We start from the raw sequence: 21,980 nt of genomic DNA on the forward strand, positions 1-21,980 counted from the left end.
TAATCAGCTTCAAGAGTTTTTGGGACAGAGTCTTTTGGGTCTCTTACATACACAATCATGTCATCAGGGAATAGAGTTAACTTCTTCCTTTCCAAATTGTACCCCTTTTATTTCTTTGTCCTGTCTTATTGTTTAACCTAGAACTTCCAGTACTATATTGAAGAGCAGAGGTGAGAATGGACAACCCTGTCTTGTTCATGAACTCAATGGAAATTCCTCCAGTTTCTTTCCAGTAAGCATTATTTGGACCTTAGGAGCTTAGTATATTGCCATTATTATGTAAATATATGAAAGGACCATGCCAATTCTCTCCAATGTTTTGATCATGAAGTGATGTTGTATTGTGTCAAAGTCCTTTGCTGCATCTCTTGAAATGATTATGTGGTTTTTATATTTAACCTTGTTTATGTGGTGTATTACAGTGACAGATTTCCATACGTTGAACCAGCCCTGTGTTCCTGGGATGAATACCACTTGATCAAGGTGGACAATGCTTTTGATCTGTTGTTGGATTCAGTTTGCAAGGATTTTGTTCAGGATCTTTGAGTCTAAGTTCATCAGGGAAATAAACCAGTAGTTTTCTTGTGGCATCTCTGCCTGGTTTTGCACTTAGGGTGACACTAGCTTCATAGAAGGTATTGGGGAGCTTTCCCTGTTCTTCAGTTGTGTGGCACAGTTTGAGAAAGATTGGTTTGAGTTCTTCTATGAAGGATTGATAGAATTTAGCTGAGAAGCCATCTGGTCCTGGACTCTTCTTTTTGGAGAGGTTTTTTTGTTGTTGTTTTTGTTTTGTTTGTTTGTTTGTTTACTTTTTCAATCTCAATGAGTGTGATAGGTTTGTTTAGGAGATTAATCTGCTTTGTGTTTAGCTTTACCAGGTGGCCCATGTCCAGGAATTTATCCATTTCCTCCATATTATCCAGTTTTGGGGAGTAGAGGTTTTTTAAATAAGTCCTGATGATTCTCTAAATTTCAATTATGTCTGTTGTGATCTCTCCTTTTTCATTGTGAATTTTATTCCTTTGAAGCATATCTTTTTTGCTGGATCAAATTAGGCAGGGGTTTGTCAATCTTGTTTATTTTTTCAAAGAACCAGCTCTTTGTTTTGTCAGTGTTCTTAATTGTTTTCTTAGTATCCAATTCATTAATTTCTGCTCTGATCTTATTCATTTCTTTGCATCTGGAGCTTTTTGCGTGGGATTCTTCCTGCTTTTCCAGTGCCTTTATGTGTATGGTTAGGTTATTCATTTGGGATCTCTCTCTCTTTGTTATGAAGGCGTTTAGTGCTATGAATTTTCTCCTGCGGACTGCCTTCATTATGTCCCATTGCTCTATTGTGTTCTCATTGTCTTTCATTTCTAGAAATTTCACAATTTCTATTTTTTATCTTGTCCACTATCCATTTATTGTTAAAAATTATGCTATTCAGTTTCCAGGAGCCAATGGGATTCTTGGTGCGTCTTTTGTTGTTAATTTCTAGTGATATACTACTGTGATCTGTTATCATGCATGGAATTATGTCATTCTTCCTAAGTATATGGAGGCATGCTTTGTGAACCAGTATATGATCTGTTTTAGAGAATGTTCTATGGTATGCTAAAAAGAATGTGTAGTTTGTGGATTTGGGATAGAATGTTTTGGAGATGTCTGTTAGGTCTAAGTAATCTCTGGTTTTGTTGAGCTCTCTTACTTCCCTGTTGAGTTTTGGTTTGGATGATCTGTACATTGCTTATAATGGTGTATTGAAATCCCCAAATATGGTGGTGTTGGTAGTTATTTCTGTTTTATTGTCAAGTAGGTTTTGCTTTATGTACTGTGGTGCCCCTATGTTTGGTGCATAAAGACTTGTTATTCTGATATCCTCTTGATAGAACATTCCCTTGATAAGTAGAAAGTGGCCTTGTTTGCTTTTTTGAATATTTTTGGTTTGAAGTCTATTTTATCTGATATTAATATAGCTATGCCTGCTTGCTTCTTATTCCCATTTGCTTGGAATGTTGTTTTCTACCCTTTCACCATGAGGAGGTATCTGTCTTTAGTGGCAAGGTGGGTTTCTTGAGGACAACAGATTGAGGGGTCTAATTTTCTGATACATCCTGTTAGCTTTTGTCTCTTGATGTGTGAAATAAGGCCATTAATATTTAGGGTAATGACTTTGAGGTTTGATTTGATCCCTGCCATATTGTGTTGATATATGTGGTTTGGTTTTTACATGGACTTTGAAGATGTTTCCATCTTCTCTGAGTTTGGTTATTATGATCTACTTCTTGTAGGCATTGGAGTGTGATTATTTGATACTTCTCTGTGGAGAATTTCCTGAAATACTCTGTATGTTTGGTTTTGTGTTCATATAGTTGTTAAGTTGAGCTTTGTCATGGGAAGTTTTTCTTTCAACATCTATTATGAGGGATGCTTTTGCTGGGTAGTGTAGTTTGGCTTGGAAGCTATAGGTTCTTAGAGTTTTCAGTGCTCCATTCTAGGCCCTTCTGGCATTCAGGGCTTCCATTGAGATATGTGAAGTGATTCTGATGGGGTTACCTTTAAATGTGATGTGTTGTTTTTCCTTAGCTGCTTTTAGGACTTTCTATTTCATGTCCATGTTTAAAGTCTCAATGAAAATATGTCTGGAGATTTTCTCCTTTGGTTCAATCTGTTTGGAGATCTTTTAGCTGCTTGTATCTTTATAGGCCATTCTTTTGAAAAAGTGGAAAAGTTTTCTTCAATTATTTTGTTGAATAATTTCACCATTCCTTTGATCTGAATTTCTTCCACTTCTGCTATTCCCATTATGTAAATGTTGGGAAGTTTGAGGGTATGTCACATTTCCCTCATGTTCTGTTCACAGGCAGATGTTAAGCACGTGTGTATAACACTTTTTAAATTACTGTTTTTCTAACTGAAAGTATTCTAAGTTGTATTCTCCTCTTTAAAAGGGCCATGAGAGTCGGGCACACCTTTCATTCTAGGACTTGGGAAGCAGAGGTAGGAGTATAGTCATGAGTTCAATGCTACCCTGAGACTACATAGTGAATTCCAGGTCAACCTGGGCTAGACAGAGAGACCCTACTGAGAAAAACAGAAAAGACCATTAGAATAATCTTGAAGATCAGCATACCAATTGTTGCTCAGGGACCACTTCACTGGACAATGCTAACAGATTACATAGATTTATAAATCAGTTACTTTTCTCAAGATTCCACAGTAACTACCATTTCTATTCAAAATAATCTTGACAACCAGAGTCTATGTCATGCGAATTTACTGTTTTCCAAAACTGTAGATTACTTAACATTGGCATTTTAAGTGAGTCCTTTCTAGTGACATCTAGATAGATATTTCCAATATCTCCACGTCACACTGTGGATATGTAAGCATGACTGTAACACAAATACTTTTTAGTTTGGAAATAGTAGACATTTGGGTGAGGGTCAATTACTAAAAATTATACCTAAAGAGAACAGATGATCTTAGTCAAAGCTACTCCACTATGCTCTTATTAAATAAAGGTGACAATATAAAACAGGTACAATAATGGGTATGACTGCATTCCAATAAAACTTTTGAAACCAAATACAAGGATCCTTGTTCTAAATACAGATTTGATAAATAAAATATTATGAAGAAAAAAGGCTGGAAGTTTGTAGAAGTGATTCAGTGGCTAAGAGTGTTTGCTGTATTAACATAAGGATTTCAGTTCAGACACCAGGCCCAAGATAAAATCCAGGTATGGCTCTGTAACCCCAGAACAGGTGAGCATTGACAGCAAAATCACTGAGCCTTGATGGTCAGCCCCAGCCAAAACCCAGCAAGCCCCAGTTTCCGTGAGAGATCTTGTCTCAAGGAACAAACACAAAGTGAAACATTTATTTTAAAGTTTCTTAATTAATATTTCTATTATCTAAAATTATGGTATCTCAAGAAAGGATTATTTTTAGGTAAGTAAGAGACAAACCTATACATTTTCCTTTTTATTATTATGAGATTTAAAGTACAAATGATCAGGCAAGGAGAGGAGTAACATCATTTTATGACAAGCGTGCTCCTGTGTGCTTCCCTGTCCTCAGAATATTTGTAGCATTCTTTCCCATGATGGAAAAAACAAGATATTAACTTAAAATTAGGAGTTGAAATTGTCTATTACTGATTTAAACTTTTGATTCTTTTCAATTTTTCTAGCAATAATGTGTGTGTGTGTGTGTGTGTGTGTGTGTGTGTTTCTCACTGGAATCAAGGAATTCTAGCCAGGCATGGTGTTATACACTTTTAATCCCAACACTTTGGAGGCAGATATGGAGAACCTCCCTGAACTTGAGGCTCCCTGAGACTACATAGTGCATTCCAAGCCACCTTGGGCTATAGCAGGACCCTATCTCAAAAGGAAAGCAAAAAAGAAAAAATACAAAATTTGTTTCAGCTGATTGCAAAAGTTATGCATGACATTAAAAATATATCCTGTGGGCATTTAGAGTGTCTGTAGTTGGGCACAGTAATCCATTCCTGTGATCCATCACTTGCAAGGCTTAGGCAGGTGAATCATGAGTTAGACACAAACCAGAGATACCAAGTGAGATCTTCTCAAAAATTCAAAACCAAGCTGCGCTTAGATTACTAATTCCTATCCTCCAGTACTTTGCAGGCTGAGGCCAGCAGATTGCCATCATTTGGGTGGTCTGGTTTGGTTTACATAGTAAGTTCAAGACAGCCTAGGCTACAGAGTGAGATTCTATTTCAAAACAACAAGTCCACACTGTCACAAAAAGACCAAATGAACTATTCTGGTGATTTTACAAGTTCCATTTCACTGTTCCTAATCAAGTACAGTCCAGCCATACTATGTTTTGCAAAGAACTTTGTGACAGGGTTGTTGAGGTCATGGCACATTGTTTGCACATATACCTTAGGATGATTTAGGTAAGTTGGCAATTTCAGTAAGTGCTCAGTAGTTATGACAAAAATGTAGTTATGGAATTAAAATTCTAATATATTAATGAAATCTGACAGAATTGTCAGATTCAGTTGTTCTGAATGCTGTAGTTTTATATAGAAAAATGGTAGTTATGGAAAGTGATTTAAATTTGCAGGTTTGACAGCTGTTTGAGCATTGGTCCTCTTTTACACAGTTTCCTGAGGTGAATAACAGCTTTTGGAAATGAAAAATATAGATATTCTATATAACACATGGTGTGTTGTGTGTAATATATGCACATGTATGAACTGTTCCCACTGCATCACTCATCTGTTTGTTTCCTTCTGCTGGAGTTTCTCTTTATACACACAGATACCTGTGGTGATTTGAATAGATGGCCCCCAGTACAATCAGTTTTTTATTAGTTTGTAGTTTGCATCTGCTGGCTGGAGGCATTGTCACTAGGTGAATCTTAAGGTATGGTGGTGGGTTTCAGATTTCAGTCTAAAGATATGCAAAGTGTGCCTAGTTGGAGTTCCTGAAGTGTTCTGTGCTGTGTGTCTTTTTGCTTGTGCTCCTCTCTCTGTCTTTCTCCTTTGGCCTGTGAAGGCAGGCCAGCTTCTTCTGCCATTTATGGAACTTCCCTTGGATCTGTAACCTTCAGTAAGTATCCCTTCCTCCATAACTGTGCCTGGTCTGGAAGTTTATCTCAGCAACTTGAAGCTGTCCGCTACAAAACTTGGTACCAAGGAGAGGGCTGAGATGAACCTGACCATGTGGATGTAAATCTTTTGAAACCTTTGTTTTGGAGGAATAGGAATGGACTTGGTGCTTGCAACTGAAGATGCCTTCTGGAGTAGTAAGCCAAATTTTATGGACTATTCAGATGAGAGATTGAGAATGCTAAGTGCAGACAGTATTGCACTTTCTAAGGGGAAGAAAAGACTACAGAGATCTTTGTTGAAACTGGGCTACTGTCATAAGGGCTGGCTGTGTTCTGCTGCTGTGGCCCAGAGAGGTTGATCAAGGTTAGATTTGTTATGGACTGATGTGTTTGGCTTGAGATATTGGACTGAGAGATTTAAGATTTTTAAGCTGGAAAACATCAAGCAAGTTAAATATACTGGCACCGAGACTGGTTTTAGGTTACTCCAGCTGCTATTTTTAACACATTAGCAATCTTAAGGAAGATGATCCAATTGCTTTACATTAAAACAATGGAAAGGATACATGAGGAAAGACTATCATAGAAATGCAAAGTCTTGAAAAGAGTTGACTGGAGAAGGAACCTGCTTTTCAAGGCTATGATTTGTTTTCATCCCTGAATTAAGAATATGGATGTGTCCTATACAAGTGGTATTGGTTTCAGAAGCATGAAGGATGTGAGGAATGGTTGTGAATAGAACACGTTTCCAGGAGCTCCTGCTGAGATGCTGCATGAGGCAAGGCCTGATGCCCTGATAGGCTGAAAGAGCCTTTGGAAGATGGACCATGGTTTGTATGGAGAGTTGAAAACATTTTGGATATACAAGGACTGTGCAAGGGCTACCATGGAAGGCACTGTTGGCCTAGGATGGAAGTGTTCCCTGGGTACTCTGTGCAGCTATAGGGGCAAATTGGAAAATCTGGAGACTCGTAGTTTCTGGTTATATTGAACTTAAACTGCACAAGTTTGATGTTTTTGGATGGTGGTTGAGTTTGCATTGCTTTAGACTCTCCTTGCTTGCATTATACCAGCTGAAAAAGTTTACTCTGTGCCTTTATATGTTAAAAGTGTTTAACTTGTTTGATTTTACAGGTCTTAGTATCTTAAATTGGTCAAGACTGTGGGGACCTTTGAAATTGAACTAAGTACAATTTACAATGTGTGATGGTTATAAATCTATTGGGGGCCATGGGCAGAATATGGTGGTTTGAGTAGATTGGCCCCCAATATATGCAGGGGCTTTTGTTGTTGTTTGTTTGTTTGTTGGTAGTTTGCATCTGCAGCCACCTGACAGTGTCACTGGGTGGAACTTAAGGTGTGATGGTGGGTTTCATATTTCAATCTAAGGATATGCAAAGTGTGCCTAGCTGGAGTTCCTGAAGTATGCTGTGGCTTTTGGCTTTTAGGCATGTACTTCTCTCTCTCCTTCTCCCTCTCCCTCCCTCTCTCTCTCTCTTTCTCTCTCTCTCTCTCCTCTCTCTCTCTCTCCTTGAACCTGTGAAGGCAGGCCATCTTCTACTGCCATATGTGGAACTTCCCCTGGATATGTAAGCTTCAATAAATATCCCTTCCTCCATAACTGTGCCTGGTCTGGAAGTTTATCTCAGTGAACCTGAAGCTATCTGCTATAGAACTTGGTACCAAGGAGTGGGCTGAGATGAACCTGACCATGTGGATGTAGATCTTTTGAAACCTTTGTTTTGGAGGAATAGGCATGGACTTGGTGCTTGCAACTGAAGATGCCTTCTGGAGTGGTAAGCCAAATTTTATGGACTATTCTGATGAGAGTTTGAGAATGCCAAGTGCAGACAGTATTGTGCTTTCTAAGGGGAAGAAAAGACTACAGAGATCTTTGTTGGAACTGGGCTACTGGCATGAGGGCTGGCTGTATTATGCTGCTGTGGCCCAGAGTGTTTGATTAACGTTAGATTTGTTATGGACAGATGTGCTTAGCTAGAAATGTTGGTCTGAAAGTATTAAGATTTTTAGGCTGGAAAACATCAAGCAAGTTAAATTTACTGGCACAGAGACTGGTTTTAGGTTACTCCAGCTGCTATTGTGAACACATTAGCAATCTTAAGGAAGATGATCCAATTGCTTTGCATTAAAACAATGGAAAGGATGCCCGAGGAAAGACAATCATAGAAATGCAAAGTCTTGGAAGGAGGTGAATATGGCTGTGTCCTATATAACTGGTATTGGTTTCAGCAGCATGAAAGTTGTGAGGAGTGCTTGTGAATTGCACAGAGTTCCAGGAGCTGCTGCTGAGATGCAGCATGAGGCAGGGCTTGATGCCCTGATAGGCTGAAGGAGCCTTTGGAAGATGGACCATGTTTTGAGTGGAGACCTGAGAACATTTTGCATATACCAGGACTGTGCAAGGGCTACCATGCTGGGCACTGTTGGCCTAGGATGGAAGTGTTCCATGGATACTCTGTCCAGCTTGAGGGGCAAATTGGAAAATCCAGAGACTGTTAGTTTCTGGTTATATTGAACTTAAACTGCACAAGTTTGATGTTTTTTGATGGTGGTTGAGTTTGCATTGTTTTAGACTCTCCTTGCTATGCATTATACCAGTTGAAAATGTTTACTCTGTGCCCTTATATGATAGAAGTATTTAACTGGCTTGATTTTACAGGTCTTAGTATCTTAAATTGGTCAAGACCATGGGCACCTTTGAAATTCAACTGAGTACAGTTTACAATGTGTGATGGTTATAAATCTATTGGGGGCCATGGGCGGAATGTGGTGGTTTCAGTAGATGGCCCCCAATATATTCAGTTTTGAATTTGTTTATAGTTTGCATCTGAAGCCACCTGGCACTGTTACTGGGTGGATCTTAAGGAGTGGTGGTGGGTTTCAGATTTCAATCTAAAGATTTCCAAAGTGTGCCTAGCTGGAGTTCCTGAAGTGTGCTGTGGCTTTAGACTTTTAGGCTTGTGCTCCTCTCTCTCTCTCTCTCTCTCTCTCTCTCTCTCTCTCTCTCTCTCCTTCTCTCCTTAGAACTGTAAATGCAGGCCAGCTTTTTCTGCCATTTATGGAACTTCCCATAGATCTGTAAGCTTCAATAAATATCCCTTCCTCCATAACTGTGCCTGGTCTGGAAATTTGTCTCCATGAACCTGAAGCTGTCTGCTACACTACCATACCATTTTTATGAGCCCAAATTCTCAAGTTTCTTTTCCCCATAGGACTAGGGTCACAGGCATGTGTGGCCAAGCCCAGCTGTTTATGTGGGCTCTAGGGAATTGTGCTCAGATGGTTTCAGTCACACTGAGATCTTCATGATTATGTGGGAAGTGCTCTTATCAGAAGAGCATCTCTCCAGTGTTGATAAAGTATTATTACCCCAAGTGTGGTGGTGCATGCCTGTATTTTCAGTGCTTTGGAGGAGAAGGGATACAGGAGTTACTTGAGTTCAAGGGCTACATGAGACTCTATGCCAAAGAACAAAAGCCAAAAACAAAGGACTTCCTTATTAGTAGGAAGTCTTTGTTGATGTGGGGGAATTCATCTCGATTTGAATTCTGCCACTTGCCTGGGAGTTTTGTAATAACTTGGAAGCCAGTATTTGAGGAAACCTCCCTGTAGAATTCAACTATCACAGAGTACCAGCACCATGGTTACAATTTCAGCTCCTAAAACTACTAGGACTTCTACAAAAACATGGTCAAGTGTAAACTATGCTAAGTAAATGACTTAATATCTCTGTACTATAAAATAGCTTTAGTATATAGTTACATAGAGAATTCATGAAAACCCTTATTCTGGCAATGCTTAATTGACTCAACAGTGAGAAATGAATCTATTTAATGGTCATAAATTCTTTGTGGTTGATAGGACCATATTGACTCAGCTAGTCCAAATACTCTCCATATGAAATGTATCTGAAGTGCAAACTCCTTAGGGAAATTTTCTTAATCATTACAATAAAGACTGGGAAAGCTCAGACCCACCCTTCAGGCTGTGTGGGCCAAGTGTTGTCTGTTGCTGCTACCTACCTCTGCTGTTGTGGATTGAAAGCAAGCATATATAGTGTGTAAACTAATAATTTGGTTGTTTTCCAAAGGCACTTCTTTTAAACATCAAAATCTGAACTTTATCTAATATCCATATACATGAAATACTATTCTTTTTTCTCCAGCATGTTGAAAAAGTTCATATCCTACAGACATAAAGAAACAGGTGTCTGGCCATGTTAGGCCTGTGGCTATAATTTGTCAACTCTTGCTCCACTTGGAGATATGCTTTATCAATGAATCTTCTATTTATCTATCAATGTATCTGTCTACCACATATTACCTATCATCCACAAATTTGGTAACTATAAATTTTGTCATATGCATAAAGCTAAATTTTCCAAAAATACTGTGGGAACACCTTGCTACATCATCAATTATTCATACTTGCTTATCACTCTAGTGCATTATTTTTCTTTTCCTTTCTCCTTCCTTCATCTCTCCATCCTTCTCTATATCCCTCTCACTCTCCCTTCCTTTCTATCATGCTTTTCACAATATCCCTTTTCTGACTTTCTCCTCTCTTTTCTATTCTACCTCTCACCTCTCTTTTCCTTTTCCCTTTCCCCTCTCCCCTGTTTCCCTTCTTTCTCCCTCCTCTCCTATCTCCTCCTGTAAGGTACACTGGTCTGGAAATTACTATATATGCAAGGATGTTCTTCAACTTCTAATCTTCCAATCTCTACCTCCTGAACGCTGGGCTTGCATGTGTGTGTGTGTGCCACCAAGCCTGGCTTACATACTGTTTTATTTAAAGAAATATTGTACTGTTTGAGAGCAATTGCAACTACATTTTAATTTCTCAGAGTGCAAGAAACTTTCTAAACTAGGAAAATATGTGCTAATTCATGTCCTCTTATTAGTGGCATGCATTGGGTACATTTTACTCAATTGTTTAGCCTAGCTCTGTAGAGGACCATCCTTCAGACTATTGGTCCTAGCAGTGCCTCCTCAGCTGGCTGTCAGCATCCCTCTCCCTGTCAGTTCCTCATCAGTGCTAACTCTGCTAGATCTCTGTTCACCATTACATTTTCTGTGCTCATGAATCTCAGCCCCTGATGGAAACCTGCAGTGACAACATGAAGTGACAGACTAAACACACATTTGAAATGTTTCTCATATATATATATATTTTTTTTTGAATGGGTAAAGTACATTTTATTTTATTTTATTTATTTATTTATTAGCTTTGTATTCAGCAAATACAGTCAGTTTGGTACCATTATTAGGCTCATCCGTGACCTATCCCCTCCCCATGGCCCCTCCTTGTTGAGGTATACTGGCCATGCATTGTGGAGTTAGCCCACAGTTATGTGTAAGATAAATGTCTCTGCATATCATGACCCAACATGTGGCTCTGACATTCTTTCCGCCCCCTCTTTTGCAAAATTTCCCTGAGCCATGTTTTACTTTATCCTCCTTCACTCTGTTTTCATATGGAACTTTAGATAGAGTGTACTAGAGTTCTGTTTGAAAACCTCTACTTTCTGTTAATGTATTATTGATATAAAATAGTCTTAAATGTCTGCATAAGTTGTCAGGAAGTGAATTTATGTAATAAATCCATTAAGCCATTATCTTTATTCATGGATGAAATTGTGATGTGTGTGTATACAAATTTATTCATTAACTCAATTAAATACTAATTAAGCTTCTCTAAATGAATTTAATAAAATTTCTTTTGTAATACTGTAAGAAATTAGAATGGTTTTTCCTTTTGTGTCCCAATTTTAGTGTATTTTATGTTAACATATCTTTGAATTCACAAGTTATGTTCAGTTTAATGAAACCAAGTAAAATACTATTTCATGTCTGGATTTTAAAGAATTAACTGAAAAGTGTTTACAAAATTCTTTTATATCTTTTGTTGCTTGAACATTTTCTTGGATTTTATAGTATTGTTTCTTTGATTATTAATATTTACCTCAATTGTGATCATACATGTTTCCACATTTCATGAGGTTAATGATGACTCTATGTCACACATTGACCTTTAAAACTGAGAAACTAGACTCTAATATAGATCAGGAATAACTTAATTATGTGGGTGGATAATTCTTGCATAATAAAATGAGGGGTTTAGTGATGTTCTGATTCTCATTACTGAATGTACTTCACTGGGGAAAATAATAGCACATGCACTTCAGGCGGAATTTTCCATTTGTATATGAAAAAAAATAAGAGAACTCTTCTGAAAAAAGATATTTATGACATTGAATTTTCTCAAGCCCCAGATGATTTTGATGTTTTGGTTTGTCCTTTGGCAAGGTTTCTCATGTCTGTTATTTATTTCCACTGCTGACTTTGTAACATATATGAAAAGGACAGCTGATGAGCAGTAGTTTTAACATTGGCTACTTGGCTGGGGCATTTTTTCTGGGGAAGCTTGGAAGCAGAGTGCTAGGGCTTCATAAGCAGTGCACTATTTTTAAAAATTTATAGATATAACAAATAGTAATAATAACAAAATATAATAAATATAATTTATTTGACTGAGGGAGAGAGGCAGATAGATGAGAGACAGAGAGACTGAAGGACTAATAGAGAGAGAATAGGAATGCCAGGGCCTCCAGCCACTGCAAATGAACTCCAGGTGTTTCACCTTGTGCATCTGGATTAGGTGCACACTGGGGTGTTGAACCTGAGTCTTTAGACATTGCAGGCAAGTCCATTAACTGCTAAGCCAACTCTCCAGTCCCCTGGAATGTATTTTTAATATATTTACTTCACCCAGTTCCAGTTACTGTTATCAGTAACAAAACATATTTGAATTGTACAAATCTATTAATTTCACAAAACATTTACTTATTTGTTTGACTTTTTTAGAGAAGAGTATGAAAGAGAGAGAGAGAGACAGGAGAGAGAGAGAATGTCATCCATTCCAAGAAAATTTCATGTATTAATTAAAAGTTGATGATGGGTTAATGTAAATACTGAATAATAATAGACTAATAATTTGACATAGTAACTTTTTGTATATTTGAACTTACAATCATTAGTCTATTGTCTACATTTACAACATTTACCAATGTATCAAATCAGGAAGAATACTCAATATATATGTCTGTTGCATATTTTTAAAAGAGTGTTTCATGTTCTGAACCCAGTCTATTTGTTGTGAGGTATTATTAAATGTCTTTATCAGTCCTCGTGCAAAGTTTTTAGTATGCTGTGTGTGTGCATATGTGTATATGCATGCATATGTATATCAGCTTGCATGTGCCACCAAGCATGCTTAGAAGTCAAAAAACAATCTTTGTGTGTTGGTGTTAACCTTCTACTTTTTCTTTTTAAAAATTGTTTTTAAATTTAACAATTTTACACATGTAAATAATATATAATATTTTGATTATAGTCCTCTGGTGTTCATTTTCTTGTCCCTTCTCCCTTATACTCCATATGTCCACTAAATCACTTCCTCCCTTCAACCAGTTTGTCTAAATTTTGATTTTCTTTCTTTCTAAATTTTGCTGAACTCTTTTCCTTCCCTCATTACCAAAGATGACATATTGACAGGCCCAATATTGTGTGGGTAACTATAGCTACTGTGAGGTAGTTCATGCAGTGGTTACCACATGTCCAGAATACAATGTTCTAAACATTCCTCCCCATCCTTTCGCTCTTATACTTTTTTCCATCACCTCTTCCAAAATGTTGCCTGAGCATTGGCAGCAGGTATGTTAGGGATGTGAGGCAGGGTCTTCTTGTTTGATGCTTGGAAGGCCAGATTAGGTGGTCCACAAGCTTGGGGATTCTCTGGACTCCACCTCCCATTGCCTTCGGAGAATTGGAATTAGTGATGCACGTGACACTCTGCTTCTGCTTTTACAAGAGTTCTGGGTATCCAGACTTGTTCAGTAGCTTTGGGGAGCAAGCACCTTTAAACATTGAGCCATATCCCCAGCCCACATTTCTTTTTATGTTATTTTCTATTTTACACTATTTAAAACTTGTATAAAATATCTTGAGATCCATTATTTTCTCTTATGCAATTGTTCCTTACTGAATCCCTTTCTCCAAGTGACTTCGTACTTTCATTGTCTACCCATCCCTCCCACCCTGCTACGTCCACGGCGACCTCGCCTGTGTAGCAAGCAGAAATGCTTCTGCACTGGAAGAGAGCTGAGGACAGAGGGCCAGCACTCCTCGGAGGGATGCCCCCGGTGACCCCTTGGCAGTCAGTTACTGTAATGGTTCCTGCTGCCCATGAAGTCACGACGACCTAATTGCTGGCGCCAATGCTGTTTCTTTCCTGCTTTCTTCTAGCTGTTTGTCTAAGAACAGCTAATTCAACACTTATTAGTAATCATGCACGCAATCAGAGTACAAGAAACAATCTAAGCATTGAATGTGCCCCTCCTATGATTAGGGCAATGGAGAGAATGTATAACTCTACTAGGAATAAAAAATTAACTCTAGAACAGTTTTTAGATGGTGTAAAGTAAAAACAGCTTATGATGTTTGAGAACGATACTGAGCCTGAGAATATGAAAGTAGAAATGTTGATCGGTAGTGTTCATAAGAAACATGACAGTTCTGCAGAAAAGGAGTTACAAAACTTAGGCATTCCCACCAGGAAACTTCCTGGGGGATATGTTCAATACTTGATCAAGGACAGATGGTGGACTCCTAGAGCTGGAATCTACTTAGTTCCACTCCCCTATGAGGGAGGATATGATAAATTCGGTAATAGATGAATGAATTATGAAGGTATAAGGAGGCTATGGCATTCTCTTCCATTTATGAAATGCTTAGCAAGGACATGTAAGCCTTGGTGCTTATACTCTAGACAAGAAAGAAAAGAATTCCTGGAAAACATTAAACCAGCCTTAAAATATTGGTGGTCTTTTGGATAGAAACACTTTTATAATAAATATGAGGATTATATAAATAATCTTATAAGTGAAAAGAGATGGCTCTCTGCTCGGTTTATAAAAAATAAATAACCTATTGTTCACCTTACATCCCTTACCCCAAGCTTCTATTCATGTAAAGCTGTGGTCAATGATGCAAGGCGTCCTTCTTAAAAAATGGGTACAGTTCCTGCCTGATCAACATTACATGTATGCTTACAATAGAACAATACTCAAAGATTGTTTAGATTAATGATTTCTGAGATCACTTGTTGGCTTGCTAAGTTTCCCTGTTCAATCTGTATAAAATCTTCGTGAAACCTTCAGTAAATTGCAGCAGCATATTCAACTTGAGTGTGTCTGTCTGTCATTTCCTCGCCGAATCCTGAGTTCTCCTTGAGCCTTCGCCCTTGTTCTCCCTCGGTCCTGATCTCCCCGAGAGTCAGTCCGCGGCACCACCCTTCTTTTTGTCAGGTCTTCTGTGAGTGGCCACTGTGCATTCATGATTGCAACAGCCTTTGACATTTAGAAGATATTGTTATTATTATTATTATCATTGTTTTTTTGAGGTAGGGTATCACTCTAGCTCAGGCTGACCTGGAATTCATTATGGAGTCTCAGGGTGGCCTCAAACTCATGGCAATCCTCCTACCTCTTCCTTCTGAGTGATGGGATTAAAGGCATGTGCAACCAGGTTTGGCTCAAGAAGATATTATTTTATAGTACTCTCCTTTGTCCTCTGGCTTTTCATCCCCTCTTCTATGATTATTCCTGAGCTTGAAGGGGTTATATATATGTTCTACTTACTGCCAAGTACTCAGCAGTCACATTGACTATTTATGGATCTCTGCTAGGGCTGTCACCCACTGCCAAAAGATGACTCTCTGGTCAAGGCTGAGAGCTACACTATATTATGAATATAAACACAAATATTTAGAATACAGTTTAATTACAAGTCCACTGAGCAAATTGTCAGTGGTAAGTTCCCCCATGGGGCCTGTGACCTCCCTAGCTATAGGCTTTGGAGTGGATTTACAATACCAGGCATGTGTTCCTTCCCCTGAAACAGGCTTCAAATCCAATAAGGAGGCAGTTGTTGCCCCTAGAAGATTCATACCACTGTTGAATCAGTGGCCACATCTTATATTCAGTTTTATAGCATCCAGTGTCCACAACAGGGCAACACTGGTGATTTGATACAGGTGTCCTGAATGGTAGGTCTCCATCTAGTGGTGATTTGGAAACTACAGCCTCCTGGAGGTGATGCTAGCCCATGGGTGTTATAGCCAACTTCTCCTTGGCAGTGCTTGGCACACTCTCCTGCTGCTGTTGTCCACATTATGTTGGCCAGGAGATGATGTCTATCCCCTGTCATCATTTGTACCTTGGAGCTTCCCCTCAACCCTATAAGCCAAAATAAGCCCTTACCTCCCACAAGATGCTCTTAGTACGGTGTCTTCTACCAACAACTCAAAGATAACTGTAACAAAGACTACTGATTTTTTTTTTTTTTTTGCCAACTTGCATAGCACCTTATATCATTATGTTACCTAGCAGCAAGGTAGCTTCCAGCTCAGTTCCAACTTACTTTTTCTGTAACCAATATCCAAAGTATGTGGTGTCTGCAGTAATAGACCTTGTGTTTAGTTCTGGTGGACAACCAAGAGGAGTAACAATAGCCTGTATTACTTTGGAAAATCCTGGAAGTTCCTCTATCAACAACTAATAAAGAGATTTCTCATAACCTGGCACAGGACTTTTAATATAAAACCTCGTTAATTCTGGGAGCAATATTATCCATCCATACAGAACATCTTTGTTCAATCTCCCCCTACCTCCTTATTTTAGACAAGATATTTTAGTTGATAAAATAGTGGGATTAAATATGGCTTTTTCATACACCATTAGGATTGTTTGACCCTACCCCATTCCCACAATTTCTTCCCCTAATATTCCACAATCCATTTTTGTACTATATGTATTTTATTACACCTTGCCCCATTTGGACCACTCCCTCTTTCCCCACCTCCTTTCATGGCATCTTCCTTGCTTTCTTACTTCCTGGCCTTTGCCCTCCACAAAGACTCCTTCTAACTTACAATTCTAGTCTAAGATTTGCATATGACACAGAAGTTAAGTGTTTATCTTCTGAGTGTGGGTTATCTCACTTGGTAGTATATTTTCCAGAACCATTTCTTTCCTGCAAATTTAATTTTTATTTTGTGCTTAGTTTCATAATGTAATTGTACCAAATTTTCATTATCCATTCATTAGGTGATAGATGTCTAGGCTGATTCCATTTTGTTAGGCATTGTGAATAGAGCAGGGGTCTCCTCTCCTGTTGACTTTTAGGCCTTGTAGAACAAACAAAAGAGGCCCAAATAGGGGGAGTTAGTATGTTATAGGACTCTATGAGGTGAACTGGTGACACTGAAGAGGTCCAGAAGGTTGTTTATATCCACTTTATAGTTTTGATTTCATGTTACAATTAGAGCTTAAATAAATATATAAACCTAATGAAAGTATCTTTTTGAGCCAGGTGTGGTAGCATACGCCTTTATTCCCAGCATTTGGGAGGCAGAGGTAGGAGGAACACCATCAGTTTGAGGCCATGCTGAGACTACATACTGAATTTCAGGTCAGCCTGGGTACAGTGAGACCCTAATTCAACGCCGCCCCCCCCCCGCAAAAAAACAAAGAAAATATATCTTTGTAAACTTTGTTCATGACTCAATTTTTAGTAGTCAAAGCTTAACACTATGTATACTTGAATTTTAATCTTCATATTAATATTAATAAGTGCCAGCACTAGAGACTAAATGGAGAATCAGTTTATTTTCACACCAGTGTGGGCTCAGCGAAGTCTCTTTCAAAGCCTGGACTTTGACTTTTGGTGGAGCTTATATACTTTATCTTGGATTAGTTTTATTATTGGTAAGTCTCTAAACTCAAAGCCCTGGACTATTCTTTCTCAATCTCTCTCTCTCTTTCAATCAAATAAATAAATAAATAAGTAAATAAATAAATAAATAAAAACAACAGATGCAGCAACAACAAAAAGGCTGCAGAGACAAACTATAAGTTAGGGCACTTGCTTGCAAAACCAAAGGCCTCAGGTTTGATTCCTCAGGACCCCTGTAAGCCAGATGCACAAGGTGGCACATGCATCTGGAGTTCATCTGCAGTGGCCAGTGGCCCTGGCATGCCCATTCTCACTCACTCTCTCTCTTTTTCTTTCTTTCTCTCACTCTCTGAAACAAAGAAAGAAAGGAAGGAAGGAAGATTCATGTACCACCTTGTACATTTGGCATTACATGGGTACTAGGAAATCAAACTTAGGTGTTTCGGCTTTGCAGTCAAGTGCCTTAGACAATGAGTCATCTGTCCAGCCCTTACATTAACTTTAAAGGTCTCTGTACTCTTTATTAACTTGGAAAGGCACAGACTAAAGAACTCTACTGTAATAAGGTGCATCAAGGAGAGATTGGACTAATATAAACAAATAACTATTTGGCAACCATAACCAGTGAGGACAATTTTTGGATTTTTAAAATTAAAGGCAAACAGAGCCAAGTAATAAGGGCCTAGAAAAAGTCATGAGTTAATTCAAGAGCTTAGTACTGTATTCCACCATCAGACAGAGGAGCCTATTAGTCCAAATCTTTGTTCATGTTGTAATATTTTGTGGTGATGTTCCCTTAATAGGTATTTAAGACCACGTAGACAGACAAAATGAACTATTACCTGTTGGTAAGGCATGGAACTATGTTTTGGTATTAAGTTGTCACTTGATACTGAAATAAAGCAGCAGGAGGCTTTAGGGCTAGATGGAGTTCCCAGGAATGAAAAAGGGCATCCCCAAAATTCACCCTCTGGGAGGTATAGGGCTGGAGGCAAGAGAGCCAGATGGTGCCTGGAGTCTAGAAGGACAATAATCTAGGCTACCGCTAGACTGTTTGAGTCTTACCTCAACATTGTTTTGTCAGATGTTGGGTGGATGGTAGGGTCAATGGCAAGAGAAATCGGTGCTGGATGTGTGTGTGGTGGGTGGATAGTAAGGATATGGGAGACTAGAATGTTGTCTTTGTGTGGGGGGAGGGTGGATTTCACAGTAGGGTTTCACTATAGCCTGTTTGGGAATTCACTATGCAATCTCAGGCTGGCCTCAAACTTATTACAATCCTCCTGTCTCTGCCTGCCAAGTGCTGGAATTAAAAGCATGTGCCATCATGCTTGGCATGAGACTATAGATTTTTTTAAGTGCCAGAGGATGGGAAATGGGGATTTTAGGGAGTGAAGAATGGAAGAGGAAGATAACGCCATTCCTGTGTAGGTGGCCTGAAAGTTTTTGAGGCCTGATCTTTGAGTCATGAGGTTTCTTTGTAACAAAAGCCGCTTATCTTGCTATGGTCAAGGAAAGTTTTATGGTCCACTAAGATCAGTGGTCCGAGGTCAGTGATTCATTAACCATTCAGCTCAAGCTAAAATTTTGAGTATTCTATTGATTAGGAGTGGTGTCTTATCTCATTAGTGATTGTACAGGGAATGCTTTGAAGTTTTCTCCATGTAGCCTAATGTTGCCTATACATTTCTCATATATAGCCTTTTTTTGTTGAGATATGTGCACATATCCCCAATAAAATTTATTCTAAAACATGGATATTGGGCTGGAGAGAAGACTCAGCAGTTAAAGATGCTTGCTTTCAAAGTCTGCTACTCTGGGTACAATGGCCTAGTCTCAGAAGAAGTGATACATGCATCTAGAGTTAGTTTTATGTGGTAGGATGCAATGCCTCTCTCTCTCCTTCTCTCCCATTCTAAAAACAATTTTATTTTAAAAATATGGATATTACATACAAGAGATATAAAAGGAAGGTCAAAAGAAGTCAAGCTGGTTATGGGTCTTGGGACATAGGAAATGACCCAATGCTGAGTACCCTGGTTTGGTTAGAGTAATACCCTCCCTCTCTTCTTCCTTACTTCCTTTTCTCTCTTACTCTCTTCCCCTTTTCTTCCTGCCTTTCTTTCTTTTGGTGCTTGATTATGTGCTTCCAGATTGACACTTTGGTTCCAAATTCATGAATGCATCACTGTTCCTAGTAATTTCTTTTGAAACAGCAAAGCGATTCAGTTTGGCAACTTGTGGGGTTTTCTTTTCCCCTTGAATTTCTTGGCTTGATACTGGAGAGCCAGCATTTGGGAAATGCCAGTGGCACAGGCAGTAACAGGCTAAGACAAGCTTGTTCTTTTTAATCAAAGCACCAACAAGAGAAAGCAAGCTAGTAAGAATGAAAGCTTTGAGTAAACTCTCTTTATTAGCCAAACACCACACAGAAAATGTGTTGTCACTCTATCCCAGTAACAGAGATCAACTAGAGAGCCAGGATGTCCATTTTCACCAGGTTTAATGAGGTGCCCCCACTAGGTGGAGAGGCCGCAGAGAGAAGCTGGAATCTCATCCCTACAAAATCAGTAAGACTCCCCACCTCTGTGTTGCTGATGGAGGCCATGTGGAAGGTCTGGGTTTTACATCCTTGCAAATGGGATAAGGTAATTCAGTACCCTTCCCACTTCACTGAACTAATGTTAGGAGAAGCTTTATGGACAGTCAAGAGACCTTTGATCAGTGATAATGAGGTGTCAGTGGAGGTAACACAAAGTGCAGTAATGAGTTACTCCTTCCACTCACTGGCAGGTCCTAACAATCCCCCCCAACCTCATTCCCTGCCCCCGCCCAGGCAGCAATGACCAGGATTCCCTCCTGAAATCTCAAAGGAGATGGGGTGGAGAATTGCCCTGTACCCCATTGAGCAGTCCTTTTTTTTTCTCCTCTTGCAGAATGACGCCAAGATAATTCTTACCTAATGTAAAATGAAGTACAGTACAAACAACTTTATATTTTGATTGAGTGTAAGCAAGCCCAAATACCAATGGCAGGTTATAAATTTTATTGGTTTATTCATTTTAATGTAGTATTTTTGGGTCTATGTGTGTTTGCATGCAGTATTGGCTTGTATGTGTGTAGAGGAGCGTGCTCCATGAGCACACATGGAAAGGCTAGATTAGGACGTTAGGTGTCCTCCTCTATCACGTTTCCTGGGGTTTCAGGTGTGTTCAATCACACCTGCATTTTATGTGTTTGCTGGAGATGGAATCCAGGTCCTCATGCTTGTGTGGCAAGTGTTATTACCCACTGACCATTGTCCCAGTAATTAAGTAATTTGTAGTAGACACTAGGTTGCTACTGAAGAGTAAGCAAGTTCCGTGTTACAGTTTCAACCTACGGATCTTCAGAAGCATTTGTTTCATTTTAGCCACTCTAGAGAGGGGAGGAAAAGAGTTTAGTGGCATTTTCAAGTATGGACTTAACTTTTTAAAGGATTGCAGGAATATAGGTGGGAAAGTAATTTTAAAAATATAATTTCAAATTCAAATTTAATAAAATTTTAATTTAAATTTAAAAATTTTTAACGATAAAATTGGTACTGGAGATATAGCTCAGGTGGTTCAGTATTTTTCCAGCGTGCATTAATACCTGGCTTTAATCCCTAGCACCATTTAACTTGGCATAACTGCACATGCCTATAATCCTAGACCTCTACAGGTAAAGGTAGGAGGACTGGATATCACAGTTATCCTTTGTTACATAGTGAGACTGTGGCCACACTGGGCTACAAAATTATATTTTCAATTTATTACACCTATGGTGACTAATAAGTGCAAATTTCGAACTGTTACTTTTTAATACACTTCATCCCAGAAACCTGATGAACTTCTAAATATGAAAGTTTAGATTTTCAGTGGATGACGAGAGCTTTCGTGAGTAAAATAAATCTGATACCAGGAAAGTTCTGAACGTAGGAGCCTGTAAATAAAAACGTCAGTTTGGGCTTCTCACGGTCCATGCCCTCGCGGTGGCCAGGCGCCCACGGCGCAGCGCAGATGCTTCCTTCCCCGGGGCCTGGCTTCCACTTGCCTGGGCCTGCACGCCATACCCGCCTCCCGACTCCCCACAGCCTGCCCAGTCCACGGCCATCCCACTGCGTGCTGGGGCGCTAGCTGCAGCTTAAATGGGCCTCGCCTGCCCGCCCTTCTCGTCTGTGCCTGGCCTGTCGCCTTCTCTTCCTCCTCCTGCTGCTGCTGCTGCTGCTGCTGCTCATGCCTGCCTCGAACACGTGGAGCCACAGCTCAGGCTGCGTCCTCCAGGAGGTTGCGGGGCCTCTCCCTCGCCGCAGTACCCCGCCGCCTCCCACCTGGCCTACACGGCCTTCTGCTGCCCCAGGTGCTGGCGGCCGCTGCCCGGTGTGGCCTTCAGCCAGGAGTCCGAAAAGATCCATCCGGAAGACCTTCCTCCACCACCTGAGTACAGTTGAGCCTGTCCAAGTTAAGAGAGGAAGAGGATGATGTTTCTCTCATTAGAGCTCCAGAGTTGCCCTGGTCATGTACTGTGGAAGATGCGCATAACTTTTTCTCAGACTGCAGAATCTGCAATAGTG

At 39.4% G+C, this 21,980-nt stretch overlaps 1 protein-coding gene across 1 annotated transcript in view; it reads right to left on the minus strand.

Moving 5' to 3' along the window:
* Window positions 1-21,520, minus strand: part of LOC123457426 (vomeronasal type-2 receptor 116-like) — a 42,930-nt gene extending 21,410 nt beyond the window's left edge. Inside the window, exon 1 of the mRNA XM_045141344.1 lies at window positions 21,383-21,520. Within this exon, the coding sequence (XP_044997279.1) occupies window positions 21,383-21,520 (138 nt within the window). The remainder of the gene's footprint in view (window positions 1-21,382) is intronic.
* Window positions 21,521-21,980: the final 460 nt, after the last annotated feature.

The sequence above is a fragment of the Jaculus jaculus genome, unplaced genomic scaffold (genome assembly GCF_020740685.1).
Source record: "Jaculus jaculus isolate mJacJac1 unplaced genomic scaffold, mJacJac1.mat.Y.cur mat_scaffold_46_1_974171_arrow_ctg1, whole genome shotgun sequence".
Taxonomy (NCBI): domain Eukaryota; kingdom Metazoa; phylum Chordata; class Mammalia; order Rodentia; family Dipodidae; genus Jaculus; species Jaculus jaculus.